This window comes from Olea europaea, chromosome 19, assembly GCF_002742605.1.
Source record: "Olea europaea var. sylvestris chromosome 19, O_europaea_v1, whole genome shotgun sequence".
NCBI lineage: Eukaryota > Viridiplantae > Streptophyta > Magnoliopsida > Lamiales > Oleaceae > Olea > Olea europaea.
Window position 1 is genome coordinate 6559256 of NC_036255.1, and position 18234 is coordinate 6577489.

At 34.7% G+C, this 18234-nt stretch overlaps 1 protein-coding gene and 1 pseudogene across 1 annotated transcript; both read right to left on the minus strand.

The window, feature by feature from the left end:
- Positions 1–1424: 1424 nt before the first annotated feature.
- On the minus strand, positions 1425–4222 carry LOC111368271 (annotated as a pseudogene).
- Positions 4223–16459: 12237 nt separating this feature from the next.
- LOC111368273 lies at positions 16460–17342 on the minus strand. Its single transcript, XM_022989512.1, has 2 exons — positions 17316–17342; positions 16460–16891 (listed from the first exon to the last, which is right to left on the minus strand). The coding sequence occupies exons 1-2, from the start codon at positions 17340–17342 to the stop codon at positions 16460–16462; spliced, it is 459 nt and encodes a 152-aa protein (XP_022845280.1).
- Positions 17343–18234: the final 892 nt, after the last annotated feature.

Genomic DNA, 18234 nt, shown 5'->3' on the forward strand with positions numbered 1-18234 from the left:
ATAATAGAATACTCTTAATATGAGATCACCTATGTAAGTGTGAAGTGAGGAGACTTTTAAGAGAATTTCAGAGATTGGAATTCTCTAAAGCACTTATGAAACCCAAGAGCTGTTCAGGATTAAAATGGACACGACCATGGGAATCAAAAGTGTTAGAAAAGATACCGTGTGAGTACTATTGTCTTGATTTACACTAATGACTGAATAGTATATGACATAATGTTTACTAATTAGCCAAGTAAATTTGATAGTATTTCATTAAGGAATGTTAAATGTCAAAAGTTACCTCTCCTAATGGATTGTTTTCGGCCTGTAGTGTTTGCATTATCATTTGTATTTTCTAGTAATTTCCATTCACTTGAGAGATTGTTGGAAATCGGTTTATAATTAGTTTGATTTTTAAATCATTTTTGACCAAATATTCAGATAGATTTCGTTAATCAATTCATGTGGATGAATAGTCAAACAAGTTCTTTTCCATGAGTAATGAATGGGGTATATTTGAGTTCTTAAAACCATTTTTGAAATGAATAAGAAAATAATGCTTAAAATAAGGATGTTGAAATGAAGAAATTAAATATAAAAGGAACAATGTTTAAACTTTGTCCTATATAGGAAAAAGTACGCTATGACTTGTTTATTAATATCATCCTTGAGACATGGATCTAGGTCATATATATATAAATTCCAATCGGCACTCAAGTAGAATTGAGGTGCTAGACGAGTGCCCGTTGAAGGCTCAAGTGGTTTTCTGTGTAAAGACATGGTACTTGAGCAGGTTTTCTGGAAAAAAAGTTATGTCTGTTCAAAAAAGGTGGTGTCTATGAGTTGTGTTGCTTCGAACACAACTTTTGACTTCCTGTAGATAGGCCTCCATGTTTTGCATAATTCATATCGTTCATAAACATTATATTCATTCTTTTTTAAAGATTTCTACATCAAAATTTCTTTTCATTTAGAGAGTACATAACATATATTTCGAGTTCATCATTCTTGTTACTTGAATTGCTTCTAAACAAGAAGAAGGTTGTTGTATCTTGGAAGACGATTGCTAACATACGTAAGCACTTGGACGGAGCATAATCGTCCTAAAAGATAAAGTCGAAATCTAGCCTCAGTTTACCATATTCGTCCTGCGTATTTTATTTTTGTGGTTTGTTTTATTGTTTCAAGTAAGTTATTTACTTTGTTTTTATTTCAGAATATAGATTTTATATTCATTCTACTATTACCCTATATGTAGAACTGCTTATGTCCATTCTTAACAAACTATTCACAGTATATTGTGTGTTATTTCTAAGCATCGAGCCATAATATTATATATCTAGAAAAATGAGCAAGTGTGCTTGCAAGATAAATCCAATTTATTAGTAAAGACAAAATATAGAGTGTTTTACAATAATGAATATGTATATTCTTGGACATTATCGAGGATATAAGTCGCTCATTGTAGCATCATTTATTGACAAACAAGCAGAATTAGATGACAGTCTGTGTGATGGTATTGTTTTGAGGTCTCGAAGAAGCGAAATTTTCGGATCAAAGCTACAAGACACAAAAAAAGCAGGCTGTGAAAGTATTGGTAGAGTTGTAGAAAGGCAAGTGAGCATAAGAACTATTGAAGTCATTGTAGGTTTGTTAACTGCATCTTCTTGAACACATAACAAACCAATATGATTGCATCGCATAATGTCTTGCAAAGATCATGAAGAAGTCCTCAACGTGGGATCTATTACATTTGCTACTGTTCCTTCATGCCAATTTTTCCAAGCCTATGCGAATCTGACACTTTTAATAATACAATATTCAAAATTATCATTGCTTTCTTCAAAATGATGAACGAGACTTATTTTTACTTACACAGCTTAGGAGGCCCTCCACGTTCTCCCCATTTTGGAAACTATTAGCTTTTTGACCACTTATGATTTCTAGAACTACGACGCCAAAGCTGAAGACATCTGATTTACTGGAGAATTGTCCATGAAATGCGTACTCAGGTGCCATATATCCACTGCAATGGTGAGTTTGGAGGTCTATAATCAGCTACCAATATATGGAAACATATACAAATATGTTTAATATGATACATAAATTTTTGGCAATACTTCTTTTTTTTCTTTTCATGCATAACAATAATCCTATGAGATCAAGCATTTTTCTACGAAATCTTACTAAGTTCCTACTATCCTACTAGTACTGCCATGAGTTTGATCTTCGACGAATAACCTCGCCATGCCAAAATATGATATTTTGGGATTAATTTTTTCATCTAATAAGATGTTGCCGGCTTTAAGATCATGGTGTATGATCTTGAATTGAGAGTCTTCGTGTAGATAAAGAACTCCCTTAGCAATGCCCCTTATGATTTTATAGCATCTATTCCAATCCAAATTTGGACACTTGATTGGATCTACAAGTTCAAATAGGCATATGATGTTGTGAGGAATCAAAGACAACAATTATGATTAAAATGACTAGCAGTTACACCTATAAGCAATTTGTTGTATTTACTTCAAATAGGCTATTACCAAATAAGAAACGGTCAAGACTTTCATTCTCGACAAATTCATTTATAAGAAGCCGCTCGCCTCCTTTTAAAGAGAAACCTAAGAGCCTTACTAGATTCCTGTGTTGAAGACTCACCACTAACAAGACCTCACTCTTAAATTCGAGATCACCTTGCCTCGAATTCATGGACAACCTTTTCACAGCTATTTCTTGTCCACTTACAAGTTTTTCCTGAAATTAAATTTTAGCAAGTAAAATATTAATGAAACTCCTCATCAGTGAATAGTTTGGACCAATATTCTAAGCGGATATTTGAGTTACTTTATTATGTAGAAACGTTCTACTCATATATAGTGCAACAATACTTTAATAATTACGTACCTTGTAAACAATGCCAAATACACCTTGCCCGAGCTTGTTAGCATCGGAGAAATTGTCTGTTGTGGCTCTAATAATATAGAAGTCATAGTATAGGGATTCAACAATACTTTAATATTTTTGATTTTGTCTAAATCTTAGGAAGATACCAATGTAAAGAGCAACTATTAGACCCACAATAATTGGAACAATAGTAATAATGATAGTTTGAGTTGTATTTTCATCCTTTCCTGCAATATTCAGAATAAAATCGCATCAATGTATCTTTCAGATTTTTGCTTTGATTTTTTATGTTAGTTTAATCAAATATAACATTTTTCTAGGAAAGGTTTGGAAGGATTAGATAGTTTAATGAACATTTTTTTCTTTAATAGTATTCAGTAGTGTCCAAACATGTCATTAATGTCATTCGATAAGATTAAAAAACCATTCTTAACTGTACGGTGATGAGTGAATTGCACACATGGCATATATAGAAGTCAAGTATTTTCTCACCTAGTGGTGCCGATAGCGGCGGTGTTGGTAGTGACATTGGTGCTGGTGCTGGGGTTGGTAGTGGCGAGTTTGGTAGTGACATTGGTGGTGGTGGTGGTGGTGCCAGCAGAGAAGTAGCATTATAAAACAAATAGGTTTCGTAGCGAAGAATGCAGCTGGGGCAATATACTAGGAATCCTTGATTCCCATTGCAACATTGTGGTATAATCTTAGAAACCTGGATTAAGCAATCACTACAATCAGCTGAGCTTAAATCAGGAGTGCACTGTACTAGTCCATAAAGTGTCAAAAGATCGGAAGCAGTCGCATTGGCAGCGGCAAGCTTCTTGGAAGCTCCACCATAAGCAGCCTGGCTGCTGATATTATCCAATAATGTTCTCAAATCCCTGTTGAACTCTTTCAAAATTGAGGATTCCAATCTTGTATACCTCGCATTGTGGGGGTCAGTTGCAAGTTTTCCAAATATTGTCTCATTCGAGTAGCGTACTATGTAATCACCATCCTCTGCCCAAAACATCGCTTGTTTTTGGTAAGTACAGGACTGTAAGAGGGCTTCCGTAGCATTATTGATACAACTACGACATGTTTTGAGCTGAACGTCGCCTCTATAGAGTGCCATTGCATTTACTCTATCGAAATTTCATCCAATTGACGCACTCTAAAATCCATTGCCATCAATTAAAGAAGAGAGAGACAAGAAGAGGGTATCGAGATTTGTCTTGTACATGCTAGTACTTGTGTAATTACCACTGTTGATACATCGAGGATCCTGAGATTTAACCGCAGCTAAGAAGTTTTTCAAATTTAGGAAAATGAAAGCAAGCCATATTCTAGAACTCATAACTGCAGTTTGTATTGAACTAAATTGCTATGCTTTAGTATTGGGACTCTTGACTTATAAGAACCAATTTCCGATGGTCAACCAAGTCTTTCATTTAAACAATAGTTCTTATCTAGAATACGTTGTATAAGTGTGGGATACAAAATGATAAAATGCAATGTGAAAAAATCTATACATGCGTGAATATACGGATTATTTTATGTTGGTTTGTAATCGAAGAGATTGGGATTGCAACATGGGATCCAAAAGAAATTTTAAGGGTAAGCAAATTGAATTAATTACGTATTGGAAGTAGTCGATGATGAAATTAAGTCAAAAAGCGGGAAGAATTTTTGGTGAAAATTTATGGAGGCAAATAGAGTGGGTATGTCATGGGTTTTTAGATTTAGACTTGGTTTAGGCTTTGTTATTTTTGATTTTGTTAAAAAAAATTATATTTTCTCTCTATCTTTTAATTTATTTATCTTTCACTTCAAATTACTTTTTATAGGGACTAAAATTATAAATAGTAAAAAGAAAATTTTCTCGCTAATTATTGTACACTATAATGTACATGTTGCTAGATTGACTAGGAGTTGGATAATGTGCAAGAAAGGAAGGGGAATGGCTTAGTATTTTCCTAGTCATTTCAAATAGATTTTTTTTTTCTTTTCTTTCTCCATCACCAACAAATCGAGCCAAACTCTCCAGCTGATCGCTTTTAAATACCTTAAATTTCAGGAAAATTGATTTTTCACTAGCTTTTGAAAAGGGAAGACAAATAACCTGATGTATCATGTTAAAATAATATAATCAATCAATGGCCGTATTAATTACGTTCTATATTAACAGACAAAAATATATTAATTGATATTTACTTCGTACCTATTTCATAATTGACAATTATTAAATATAATATAACATCACTAATCAATCTACATAAAATGAGTAATCGATGTGCATATAAAATATATCAGGCCGGCCAGATTCTAAATGTTGATCTTTTCAAAGTTTTCAAATTAAAAAATGTCTCTGCTTAATTATAAGTGATACAGCATGTCGTTTTATATAAGATCCTTAATTATTTTCTCTATCATGATACCTTAATTCACATCACAAATAAAAAATAAAAATAACATCTAAACATTAGTTGAAGAAATTCTTTATACGCAAAATAAAAGCTTAACCGAATATTGTATATTGTTCTATTACAAATTACCTGCATGTGAACTTTTAATTTAAACCAATATTGTTGAGGGATTATTGAATCTCAAAACTACAAAAAGAAAAAAAAATAGATATAGTTAAAAAGAATTTCAAATGAACTAACGAAAACTAGATGCCTTGGGGGGAAAAAAGTGACAAACATTAAAAAAAAAAAAGCGATAAAAAAAAAAAAAAGGGACTAAACTTAAAAAATGTGATATACACTCAAAAAAGGGATATAAATTCAAAAAAAATTAAAAAATTGATAAAAAAGAAAAAAGAGAGACACTCAAAAAAAATGATAGAAATTTAAAAAAAAAATTGACAAATTCAAATAGTGATACAAATTCGAAAAAGTGACAAAAATTCAGGACAAAGAAAGTGACAAAAATAGAAAAAGTGACCATTTAAAAAAAAAAAAACAAAAGAGACGAATTTTAGAAAAGTAACAAAAAAACTTAAAAAGTGACAAACAATAAAAAAAAGAAAAAAAATTCAAAAAAAAAAAAAAAGACAACCACAAAAAAAGGATAGAAATTAAAAAAAATGATAGAAATAGTATCTGTTTAATCAAAAATGAGATAGCAGTAAAATTATTCAATTTAACACATCGATAGCATTCATGTAGGCAAACCAATCAACTTAAACCCTCAAAATTCATTGTTTACAATGCAACCTTTTTATGGGCCCCTATGATTTTTCTTAGAATTTGGATTAAGAATTTTTAACTATAAAAATACTATAAAAAAAAAAAAACAAGTCAAGTTCGACAAGAATCTTTAGGCGCGTATAGTTTCACTTCGACAAATGTTATGTGAAGTGCACAAATCTATCCCCTATTTGGTCATGGGTGGACCTAAGGGGTCAACTTTTGAAATTTTCTTGTTTTTTCTTTTTTATTATTATTATTATTATTATTATTATATTTTTTTTTTTTTTTTTGGATAAAGTCCTGTTTGTCATCGGTTGAGATCTGTGGATTACTTAAAATTTACTTAAAAACTTATTTTAAACCCCACCATATAGGGGCAAAATCGCAATATATTTATATTTTCTCTCATTTCTCTAGATCTATCTCTCTCTGCCTCAAGCCTTTTATCAAAATCTTAACTTTTCTAATTTTTTAAAATTTCTTTATAATTTCTCTAAAATTATCACATCTGTTACAAATTTTCACTTTCCAATCAAATTTTCAATTAATTAGAATATAAATTTGCATTTTCTCCTATCATATTTATGTAAATAATATGTCTAAACTGATTATATAAAATGTAACTTATATTTAACGGATTGTGCTTATTTGACTGATTATTAGTATTAAATATTGGTTATATGTTTTTTTTTTCGATTACTTAAATTGATTGTTTGTATCAAATACACAATTTTTTTTAAATATAAATATGCATTTTCTTGTGATGAATAAAATATTAATAAAATGATTATTCAAAATCAAATAAATAAAAACGATGAGCAAAATTTTAATGAAAAATTGTTGTTTAAACGTAAATCTGCATTTTCTCAGGTCAAATATGAATCATTCAAAAATCATGAACAAAGTATTCAATTTGTATAGAATTTAATTGTGCCCCCAACTCAAAATCTCTGTGTACGTCCCGTATTTGGTAGTCATTTTTTTGGAAAAAAACATTGTTTTGAATGGTGAATTTTGAAGAATGTGAATTAAAAAGTAGGGGAAAATTTTAAATTTACGTGTATGATATTTTATTGAGTAAATTCGATTAAAAATGAGCATGAAGAAAAAAAGATTTGAAAGAATGGAAAAACAAACAGGGGTCTAATACTATCTATTGATTCTATATCTGTCGATCACACTGCTATGGCTTTAGACACCACCAAAGAGGATCTCACCTACATCTCTCCAATCATCAAACTTTACAAAGATGGCATCGTCGAGAGGTTCATTGGTTCACCCCATGTTCTTCCATCGCCAAATGAACGCTTCCACCAGCATAGCTTCCAAAGACTTAAATATTTCACCAATGGCTCAAGCAAAACTATACTTCCCAAAACTCATAGAACCAAACCAAAAGCTCCCAAATTTTGTTTATTACCATGGCCGTGGATTTTGCCTTAGATCTGTCCTCAGGTGAAGCAAAAGCTTTAATTATTTATGTTGAATAAAGGCTTGCCCTTGAACACCCTTTGCCCATAGCCTACGAACACCCTTTGCAACCATGCAGTGCGTATGTCCTCGATCTCATAGTACCCATTAGCAAGATTCAAGCACTCAGCTTCGACCTCTGCCTCAAGCTTTTCGATTTGCAAATTTTCGTGGTGGTCAGTCTTTTTCAGTCTCAGAGTCTTCATTTCTCTAATTAGTTTAGGAAACAAGTAGTAATTGATAACCTCTTAACCAACATCCAAAAGGTGAGAATTTATTTATTTATTTTTAAAAAGGTCTAGAAAAAATTAAAAGAGTGAGAGGGGGGAAAGGGGGCAAGGGGAGGCTTCTGATATATAATGCTGCTCATTGTTCTCATAACGGGCCAAGGCAAAAAGGAGCATTTAAATCACATGTTTAACTATTGTGGAAATTACACAAAACCCTGCATTAAAAATCCACATTTCTAAAAGCAGGCCAATGTTTTAACATTTCAAAAATCAGGATTCTTTCAATCTATTAATATTCCAAACCTTAATCTGATATGAATTTCATTCTCTCTCTTCGTGCCCAAGACTTCTCTCTCAAAATCGCCGGTGACGGGGGATGGAAGAGCTGCTTCTCTCTCTTCGTTTTCCATGTCTTCTCTCTCAAAATCGTTGATGATGGAGGAGCTGCTCTGGCCCGCGCTACTGGAATGGAGGCTGTCGAGCATCACTACAACATCGCCGATCGATGTTGCTACGAACGATAGCGTCGTGACAATGCTGTTCGTCGTCTCTGCCATTCGCAATAGCATTGCGACCGCTACTGCAGCATTTGTGTGTGCGTGGGTGTGGTGTGTGTGCGGCAATGGTGGCATGAGGTGTGGTGGTTGTTGTAGTTGATTTTTTTTTGTTTTTGGATGTGATGCAGGCGGTGGCAGTGTGGTGGATAGTTATGGTGGTTTTGGATCTATTTTGTGGTGGTGTCGTTAAGATCTGGGATCTGCTGCAGTGACGAAATCGACGGTGATCTGGGAGATGAAATTGGATTGGGCAGTTGCGGTGGCGGCTATGGTATGGTTTTGGTGATGTTTGGGTAGTGTGGTTGTGATGTTGGTGGTGGTCGCGGATCTCCACGGATTTGATGTTTATGTGGTGGCGGTGGTCGAGGTGGGATGGAATTGAATGCTTGGACCAATTATTTGATTGATTGTAATTAATAGTTGGATATGTGACCTGAAAATTGTGAGTGTCGCCCCTAATAGTGACTCACAATTAATTAAGGCGTGATTTAAAAATTAACCGTGACCTAAAAATTGTGACTGTGACTTCCGATTGTGACTAACTATTGATTAAATTGTGATCGAAAAATTAATTGTGACCAATTAATCCAATAATTTGTAATGAGTAAATGAGTTATAATTAATAAAAAATTTGAATCTGTGACCTATTAAAATTTTTGAATTTGTGAGTGAAAAATATTCTGACCTATAAAATTTTCGATTTGTGACTGAAAAATAAGTTGCAGCCAATAATTTGATAATTTGTGACTAAAAATTAATTTGTGATTGATTTATTAGATAACTGTGACAAAAAATTGCGACCTAAATATATTTAATTAATAAAATATATATTTAATGAATTAATTTATAAATAAATTTAAAAAAATCTGATTTTTGAAATTTTAAACCATTTTTCTTAATTTTGAAAAAGGGTATACCTACCCTCTTAGAAATGAATTTTTCCCTAAACTATTTGTGCTAAGATTTCTGTCTCCAAACTGTCCAATTGAAAGAATAATTCAAGTACAAACTTTTAGGGGCATCTCAGATTTTCAAAATTCACTAAGTTGTAGATCAACTACTGGCAGGTGATTTTCCAGACCTTTAATACCAAAAGTGCAAGCCTTTAACAGAGAGTTTCATTTAGCATAACAAAAGCAAGAAGATTGTCCACATTATGGCAATTAAAGAGGTTAAACTAGCCAATTAACTAAGAATAAACAATAAACAAGAGAATTATCGACCATATGCAAATTACGAAATACAATATTACGCAATCTTATTCCAACTAAACTTGGGGCAGTTACATGAATTCTTTTTTGCCATCGCTCTTTCAATCCAAAAGTACGTCTTATGAAATGTCCAATGAAATCAATCTTTTTCAACCACCTAACGCAACATTAATTTGGTCTAGCTATCCCTCTTTCAACATGTTTAATTTGTTGGGCTAGCAGAAAATGAGTCCCATCCATAAAAGGGAGTGTATATTAAAATTCAGGAAAGTAAGATATTATCTCCAAATAAAGATACAATGATGCAGCGGGAAATAATGAATTCAAGTGAAGACCTTAAAAATAAGAAATTTGGAATCCGCCAAATCATGAAGAAAAATAAACTTGCGAAGTTTATTAATGAATGATAATAATAAAAAATGAAATAACCCCTTATTTATAAGGGTAAAATGAAAATGTAGTTGAAAACAACTAAAATTAGTGAAAACAAAGTTTAAACAAACTGAAATTGAAAAAATAAAACCCAAAATAAACTAAATGAAAAAAATAGCGCCAAAACTTTAAAAATCAGTTTTCAAATCTTAAAATAGCCGAAATCCATCGTACATCATAGCATCGCAATGAGTATTGTTCGTCTCATCATCCTTTTTTGGGAATGGCCTTATGGGCCCAATTTGGAATTAAGATGTTTTCCCTCTACTATTAAATTTGAGGAAATTACACCCTGCCAGGGTTTTTAAGTTCATTGTGTATAAATCATGGGCCCAACTTTTCTAGTCAAGTATCCGGTATTAGATTAAAAAAAACTAATTATTTAAAACATGCGTGGTTCCGTTGTTAACGTGCTTCAAATCTATCTTTCTTCCTTTTCTTACGAAACGAGAAAAACTGCCCCAAACCTTTCCCCACGATCTGTGATAAACTACTCCGGCAGTTACGAACCTCACGAATATCTCCGGTTAGTTATCCCGCTCCGGTCTGTCAAGGAAATAATTTTCGTCACATACCCAAAGTGAACTGAGTACATTTTTCCTGTACCCCGTCATTCTATCATAAAACTTCCCACTTTATGGTCGACAAAAAAAATGACTAAACCCAAGGCGATAAAAATCCATGCCATGCCAGAAAAGAGAGGAAAGAGGAAGCATGAGGAAAGCCCAACGAAATCCCATATGAAAAAGTATGCGGCGTTGTCTGTGACCTTGCGAAAAGTCCAATCGAACATGGTATGTTGATTTTTATGTTTTGTTAATACATTAAGTGACGGGTATTGATTGAATAATCATTGGGTAACATGTATTGAAGATGTATTGAAGATCTGTGACCTTGAAATCTGTTGAATTCGTTCCGTCATTGGAATGGGGTAGAGTTTACCATTTTGAACATAGAATGTTTGTTCATTTGATTTTTCGTTTTCGATGTTACGAATAATCTATTGTCTATTCACAAATAAGCATACATTGGGAATCTGTGACGTAAATGCATATGGATATGATTGCATGTGACCTTACTGTAATGGAGATTGGGCTCTGAATGTGATCTTAATATGTGAATGAGACTGAAGTTTGTTGTGAATATGTGACCTGAGTGAAAAGACTTTGTATGTTTGTGACCCAACTATTAACATGGTTGATGATGTGTTTTTAGCCATACGATGTCCATTTCACCTATATGTGACCAAGCGTGTGACCATTTCACCTATAAGTGACCAAGTATTCTCAATGCAAAGACACTCATATATACATCTACTGCTTTCCATCACAGTTGTGGCTATAATGATTGAAGACCAAACCAAATTTAAAAACAAATGAAAAATGTATGTCTGGGTTCTCATGTTTAATAACATTTGGTAAGAGTGTCCTCAGCTTGATGTTGCATGATCTTTGCTTCATAGGACATGTGGTTCACGGTGGGCTATGAAATGGGCCGCATGATCACTTGAAAATTTATGTAAAAGTTGTTACTTATAATTCTTAACAGGGTTGAGAATGTGACTGAAACCTGTTGAGAATATGTGGCCTGAATGAAAAGACTTTGTATGCCTGTGAGCTGACTGTTAATATGGTTGATGATGTGCATTAGTAATATGATGTCCATATGTGACCAATTACATATATGTGACCTGAATTTAACTTATATGTGACCATATCACCTAAATGTATTTCCTTTTCTGTCTCTGAATTACTGTACAGGTACTTAACAATTTTACTATTATTAACACTTTATGTAGGTTTGACACTTTAAAATACCTGAAAAAAGTTGGTATCCTGGCAAGATTACCACCTTTGTGTACAAGGGTGTTCTCACTACTATACAATTAAAATTAAGCTAAAGCCAAAAACAGATATTGAGGGGCACATGCTTTGCCCACTTCTTGGATTGCTATGAAATAGTGATTCAATTACAGTTGATTCACTACTTCCTTCTAAGGCAGGTTCATCATCCAAATGAGGAAGAAATATGGTTTTATGTTTCCGGGAGATACGTCAGGTTCTCTATATCTGAGTTATGTTTGGTCACAGGACTGAGATGTTCAGGCGATACAGATACTGAGGTTTTTGAAAATAGGCAGTCAAAGTTGAAGGCCAAATACTTTTCACAAGTAGATACTGTCACACATGAAGATGTGAAGGACACATTTCTGTCTGCATGCCAAATGCCTGATCTCGATCTGGTTGAAGCCTTACCAAACAATGACGTTGCAATGTTCGGGGTTTTATATTTTCTAACTGGCATCTCTTTCCCTGTGACTACAAGAAGGTTGTCGACCACTTCCTGTTTGTTCTTGTCAAGGACTTTAATGAAATGAACAGTTTTCCATGGGGCAAGCTGCTATTCCAAATTACTCTGGGTGCATTGAGAGACGGACTCAACAGGAGGACCCACACTATAGGCTACGAGGAATGCTTGTAGCCTTCCAAGCATAGATATACGAGACTTTTCCCAGTCTTGAGGGCATCGTGGTCACCAGGATATCGAGAGTGCATCCCCGCATTGTAAATTGGATGGCAAATGAGCAACCATCAACTGCCAAATTGGAAGGACCTGACTGCTTCTCCAATCCTAAGGTAAAGTTCCAGTAAGCGTAATGCAATTAATACTGAATTTTTGACTTTGCATTCATATAAACAACATATTGTATTGTAGATTGTGATTTGTAACTTGGAACCATTGGAAAGTGAAATGGCGATGCCATACATGAACGGAGTCCAATACAACAAGCCGATCTAGCCGACGTTCTCAACTGAGAGCCGAAGAAGAACCAAGCGCAGGACGGAGAGGTCTATTGAAGATGCCGGTACTAGCGGGAAGTCGGTTCCATCAGTCCTACCATTGATGGACAGTAATATTGGACAAGCTCACTATTCAAATGATGACGACGATTTTGTTGCTCCTCCTCCAAGACGGCAGGAGCCATCCGCCCGTGGAAAATCCCCGATTGTTGAAGGTCCTACAACCGCTCATTCTCAAGAGGAGCCACAATCTCATGGGGCACAAAGGGATGACGTAAGTTGTTATTTTAGTCAGCTCTCAATATTTCCATCATTGGTCACACATCAATATTTCCTATGTCACATTTCATACACATCAGGTCACAGATAGACCAATGTGCATTGTATGTTGATGGTTGGTCACAGATATGTTGCAAGCAACATATAATAATCAGTTATTCATTTTTACCAGGCTTTTGAGGTGTTGCGTGTGCAAGTATCCGAACTCCAGGTAGATAATAAAGTGTTAAAAATGGAGCTTGAAGACATCAAGTCACATATGTCATCTTTGAACGAATGGAAGACTAACAAAATGGATGACATTATTCAAATGCAAGTCTGTATTAAAAGTAACCTGATGGATATTCGGACGAACATGCAGTTTCTATTTGAGTCTATGTCAATAATGATATCCAGTGCAATGGACAAGATCATTAGACGGTCTGGTGACAGGACAAGCGAGCATGGAGTAGGACAAAAAAAAGCTCCTGGAGTTGGTGATCAAGAACATCATGGGGCTGGGGGATTTGAAAAGGCTCAGGAGGTAGTCACTTGATATATTTTACATTTCTATAAAATAACATAGTTCATTTTGACATTTTTCATTCAACATATAGGTGGAAAACGTAGTATCAAACATCAACAGAAAAGGGAAGGGCAAAATAGACCCAAGTGATGATCTTCTCTTTTTCCTTGAGCTACCATCATTTGATTTGGGGATTGAATTCACCCCACCCATTGTTTTGGATTCAGAGGAAACTCAGAAGAGGGTAGATTCCATCATATTTGATGTGGTGACCACAACAAAGAATGTAGAGAATGGGGTATTTACATGTTCCAATAGTTGTAGATCTCAAATCACACATACTTCCAAACCATGTTATATTATTTGGTCACAGATCACACACACTTCAGATCATGTCCTATTCATAGGTTACATTTCACTGACATTCCAAATAATGTCCCTTTCATAGGTTTCCCTTTCATAGGTCACAGATCATACACAATACCAACACATGTTCCAGTCATGGATCACAGAGCACAGATACCTTCAAACCATGTCCCATTCATAGGTCACAGATTAAACACAGTTTCGAATCATGTCACATTAGTAGGTAACAAATCACAGATTCCTTCATCTCATGTCCTATCCATAGGTCACGGATAACATACATTCCAAACCACGTTATATTTATGGGTCACAGGCCATACACTCTTCCAAACTATCTTCCAATCATATGTCACATATCACAGACACATTCAGACCAAGTCACATGTATAGGTGACAAACCACATACAAATTATGCCACAGACAGCTCATGTACCGTATTTTCAATCTATTTTATAACCTACTGCAATAACATACAGGGATCCAACCTCGAAATTACCAGTTAAGAAGGTTTTAAAGTCATCGATGGTATTGCAGTCTCCTTTTGTTGTCGGACAGGAGAGAGGGAAATTATTCAAACACGATAATAATGTTGTCGTTTTCGAGGATTACCAAGACAATGTTGACGAGGTTGACAAATCGGCCTTCATGGATTGGTTCCAGATGGGTTCAAACCAAAAAACAAATAAGTGCATTTTGTACCTATCTGTCAAGATTTACTCAATACACAGTTTGACAAAACACATGTAACCTTTAGTGTCAGTCATAGGAAAAAGTTTAGCGAGGAAGATGATGCCATCAAGCTTGCTTTTCTAATTAATTCATTCCCAGTAGGTCATAAGACCTGGTTGCATGAGCTTATAAATTCGGAGTAATCATTGAGTGGTGCGATACGATTATGTTTACCCACTCAATTAAGTTACATTACTTTTTTTAGAATTCTAATTTCTTTCATACTCGTTAAGAAGAGTATCAGAGATGATACAAACATGTCACATTTCATATTGTAAATAGTTACAGAGTCATATTCACAAACAAGTCACATTTTATATTCGTATCCAATCTAGAGTACGTAATGCTTATATATTTTCTTCTCATTGAAACAGCACATGGATACCTGCTTCTACTTCATTCGCCAGATAGCAAAACTTGGCAAAAATGTGAAATACAAAGCCACTACTACAAACTCATGGTTCCAGATTAAAATAAAAGACATTTTTCCTGCCTTCATAAAGGACCCAAATGTTTTGATGTCAGAGTCGAGCCTGCTTGATGTTGCAATAGGTCACAACCTCTCTTTTAGCTCACCCTGGGTCGATGTTAACTATGTGTTCATGCCGATCATACCCACTAACAAAGCACAGTAGATGCTTGGCCTGTTACAATTCAGAAGTTATCCCTTGACTGTGTTCAACTCGACAGGTAAATCTTACCGTGATTGGAAGGTTTTGCAAGGTATTGAGCCGTACGTAAAAGTATTGCCTGCTTTAATGAATACCCTAGGAATTTCAAATAGGGATCCTGATTATCATGAGCTAGAAGCCAAAGAATTGAAAGTGATCATCGATGACACACTCCTTTAGCAAACAAATGGATAAGTTTGTGACCAAGATTTACAATGCGTATATCCTTTTGATGGATTCATTCATAACAGTCTGTAATATGTTCTGTAGTCATGATTGCGGAATATTCGTGGTGTTATATGCGTTGTATCTTATCCGTGGTGGTAAATGTTCCATTCCCCAGAAGTTTGATGCCAGCAAGTTCAGAATGAATATTGCTACGCTGCTCTACAAACACTGAGATGTTTACACAAAGAAAGTGATGCCTACGACAGGGGAAGTGCTTGTTATAGAATGAAAAGTGGCTTTAGATTTGTTAGTGAAGATAAGGATTTAGTTTGTAAATGTTATGAACATTGCATGTGTCTGGTCAATAGAGGTTCATGTAATGAATTGTAACTCGTAATCTTTGATTTGCAGTAAAGGATATTAATGTGTTTAGGTTCATAATTTATCCATCTTCGATTATATTTTAATGCTATTTTTATATAAATTGTATAAATAATACATATTCTTTATTTCTAACAGCGTCACGTAGTCGGTGAAATATGTCATATGGTACAACAGACAAGTCACAGTTGGTTTCTAAACTTGGTCACAGATTTACATATCACGTCACACATACCTTTCATACGACACTTCACATGTCATAGCACATGGGTTACAGATGTTAGGATTTATGTAACCTGTATGTGTCCACACTTCAGGTCACATATTCTCATTTCAGGTTACATATTCACAAATCAGGTAACTTTTTCAGACGGCATGTCAAACCTCACAAGTCAGAGCACACAAGTCACAGATTTGGTATCAGGTTACATATATAGTCCAAATCTCCTAAAATTATTATTCTGACTCCAAAGTTGATAGACAATTAACTGTAAGTTGATCAATTTGAATGCATTCTTTAAAGAGACTATTTAAAATGAACATTATCCTTAAAAGAATATCACCTATCTATGAAAATTTGTATGTATTCTATCGGTCATTTTAGCGTAATGGAGCTAAGCTGGAGCATCTCCTACGGTTGTGACCCTGTCCTCCACAACATCCGCATTTTGCCGTCGATCTCCCTTCTCTGGATAATCTCTTTCTTTTCTCTGTAGGTCTTCCACAACTCCTCTTCTGGTTAGGAGGTAACACTATTTCTCGCTGTACTTCTTCTGGCACTGTCCATTCCTCTTGATTTCCAACTGGATATACAGAATCTTGGTATGTATTCAAGTACGCATCTCTTGTGTAATAATAGGAAGGATAATCATATGGATCTTTTCTTGTGTTTGCAATTACAGCCAAAGTATGTGGACACGGTAACAAATCAACTTGTAAAATCCTGCAAGTGTATGTTCGTTGCTGAATATTGACGACAAACGTTGACCTTTCGTTGCTGACAGAAAACACTGTTTGGTTTGAAGGAGATACCTGCGTCCATATAACAACAGTCAGGTCACATGTAGTTGAATATAGGTCACATATACTCCAACGTGTTGGTCACGCATGAATGACTCATATCCCTATGTTCATTTATAGATTCAGGAAGCATGTTACATATGCGGTCCATGCCTCATTTGGCAGATAGACATGCATCAAAATAAAAAGTGGACAAAGAATACACAGTTACATCACATACCACATCACTTAGGTCACAGATTTATATATCAGGTTACACAAATTTGTTCCATTCACAGATAGCTATGAAACAGAATATGGAGCGTCAAACTTAGTTTACCAACCAGGTCACAGAATCACAAAACAGGTCACATCAGATTTGATACATTACAGTTCAAGTTACTAGCACTTACATTGGGTCACATATACATCTCAATGTTAAAATATAAAAAATTACCCTCAAGTTTCTCAAATTCATGCTCATTTTCCTAATCTATTTCTCGTACTTGCTCGACAACTTTGTGAAAGTTCCATGTGCATCATCCCTGTGTCTACAAAACCACGATTGTATGGTTTGCCGTAATGAGTCTAGCAAGGATACAAAAGGATAATTTTTGGCTGCCTTCGTGATCGCGTTGATCGGTTCCACAATGTTTGATGTCATTGTAGCATGACCACTTTTCAAGTCCAACATCAACCTGCAAACTTAAATCAATCATTAAATTCATTATGTAAATACCATAAGTGACCATTTATATGTATGTAAAATGATATAAGATTAATTACACTACCAGGTAAGAAATTATCTTCTTATTCATCGTAGTCAGTAAAGACATGTTATAATCATATTCTTCTAGCGTGTAAGCACGGACAGCCGAATTGAATGCTTGTGTAATGTTTTGGCCGGATTTCCATAATATATTTTAGATTTTGCAACAAATGGTAAGAATAAATACCGTGACAGGCTTCCGAATACACATGTTCTATTGCATTCTTTATACCGGGGTGACGGTCCGACACAAAACACAGCTCTTCTCTGTTTCCATATGCTTTCTTCATCTTATCGAAAAATCATCTCCAAGATTTGTCGTTCTCATTGTCTCCAATTCCAAAAGCAAGAATAAATATACTATTATTTGCATCTTGTGTATATGCTGTGAAAAGTGTACCTCCATATTTACCATTCAAGTATTTACCATCAACAACAATCACCGGTCTACAATGCTCCCATCCCCGTATTGATGCACCTAGTGCCATAAATCAATATCTGAACTTACTGTGACTATCAACCTCTATTTCTATGATCGTACCAGGATTTTTCTGTCGGAGCATGTAGAAGAAGTTTGGCAACTTACCAACTGACTCGGCTGGGTCAC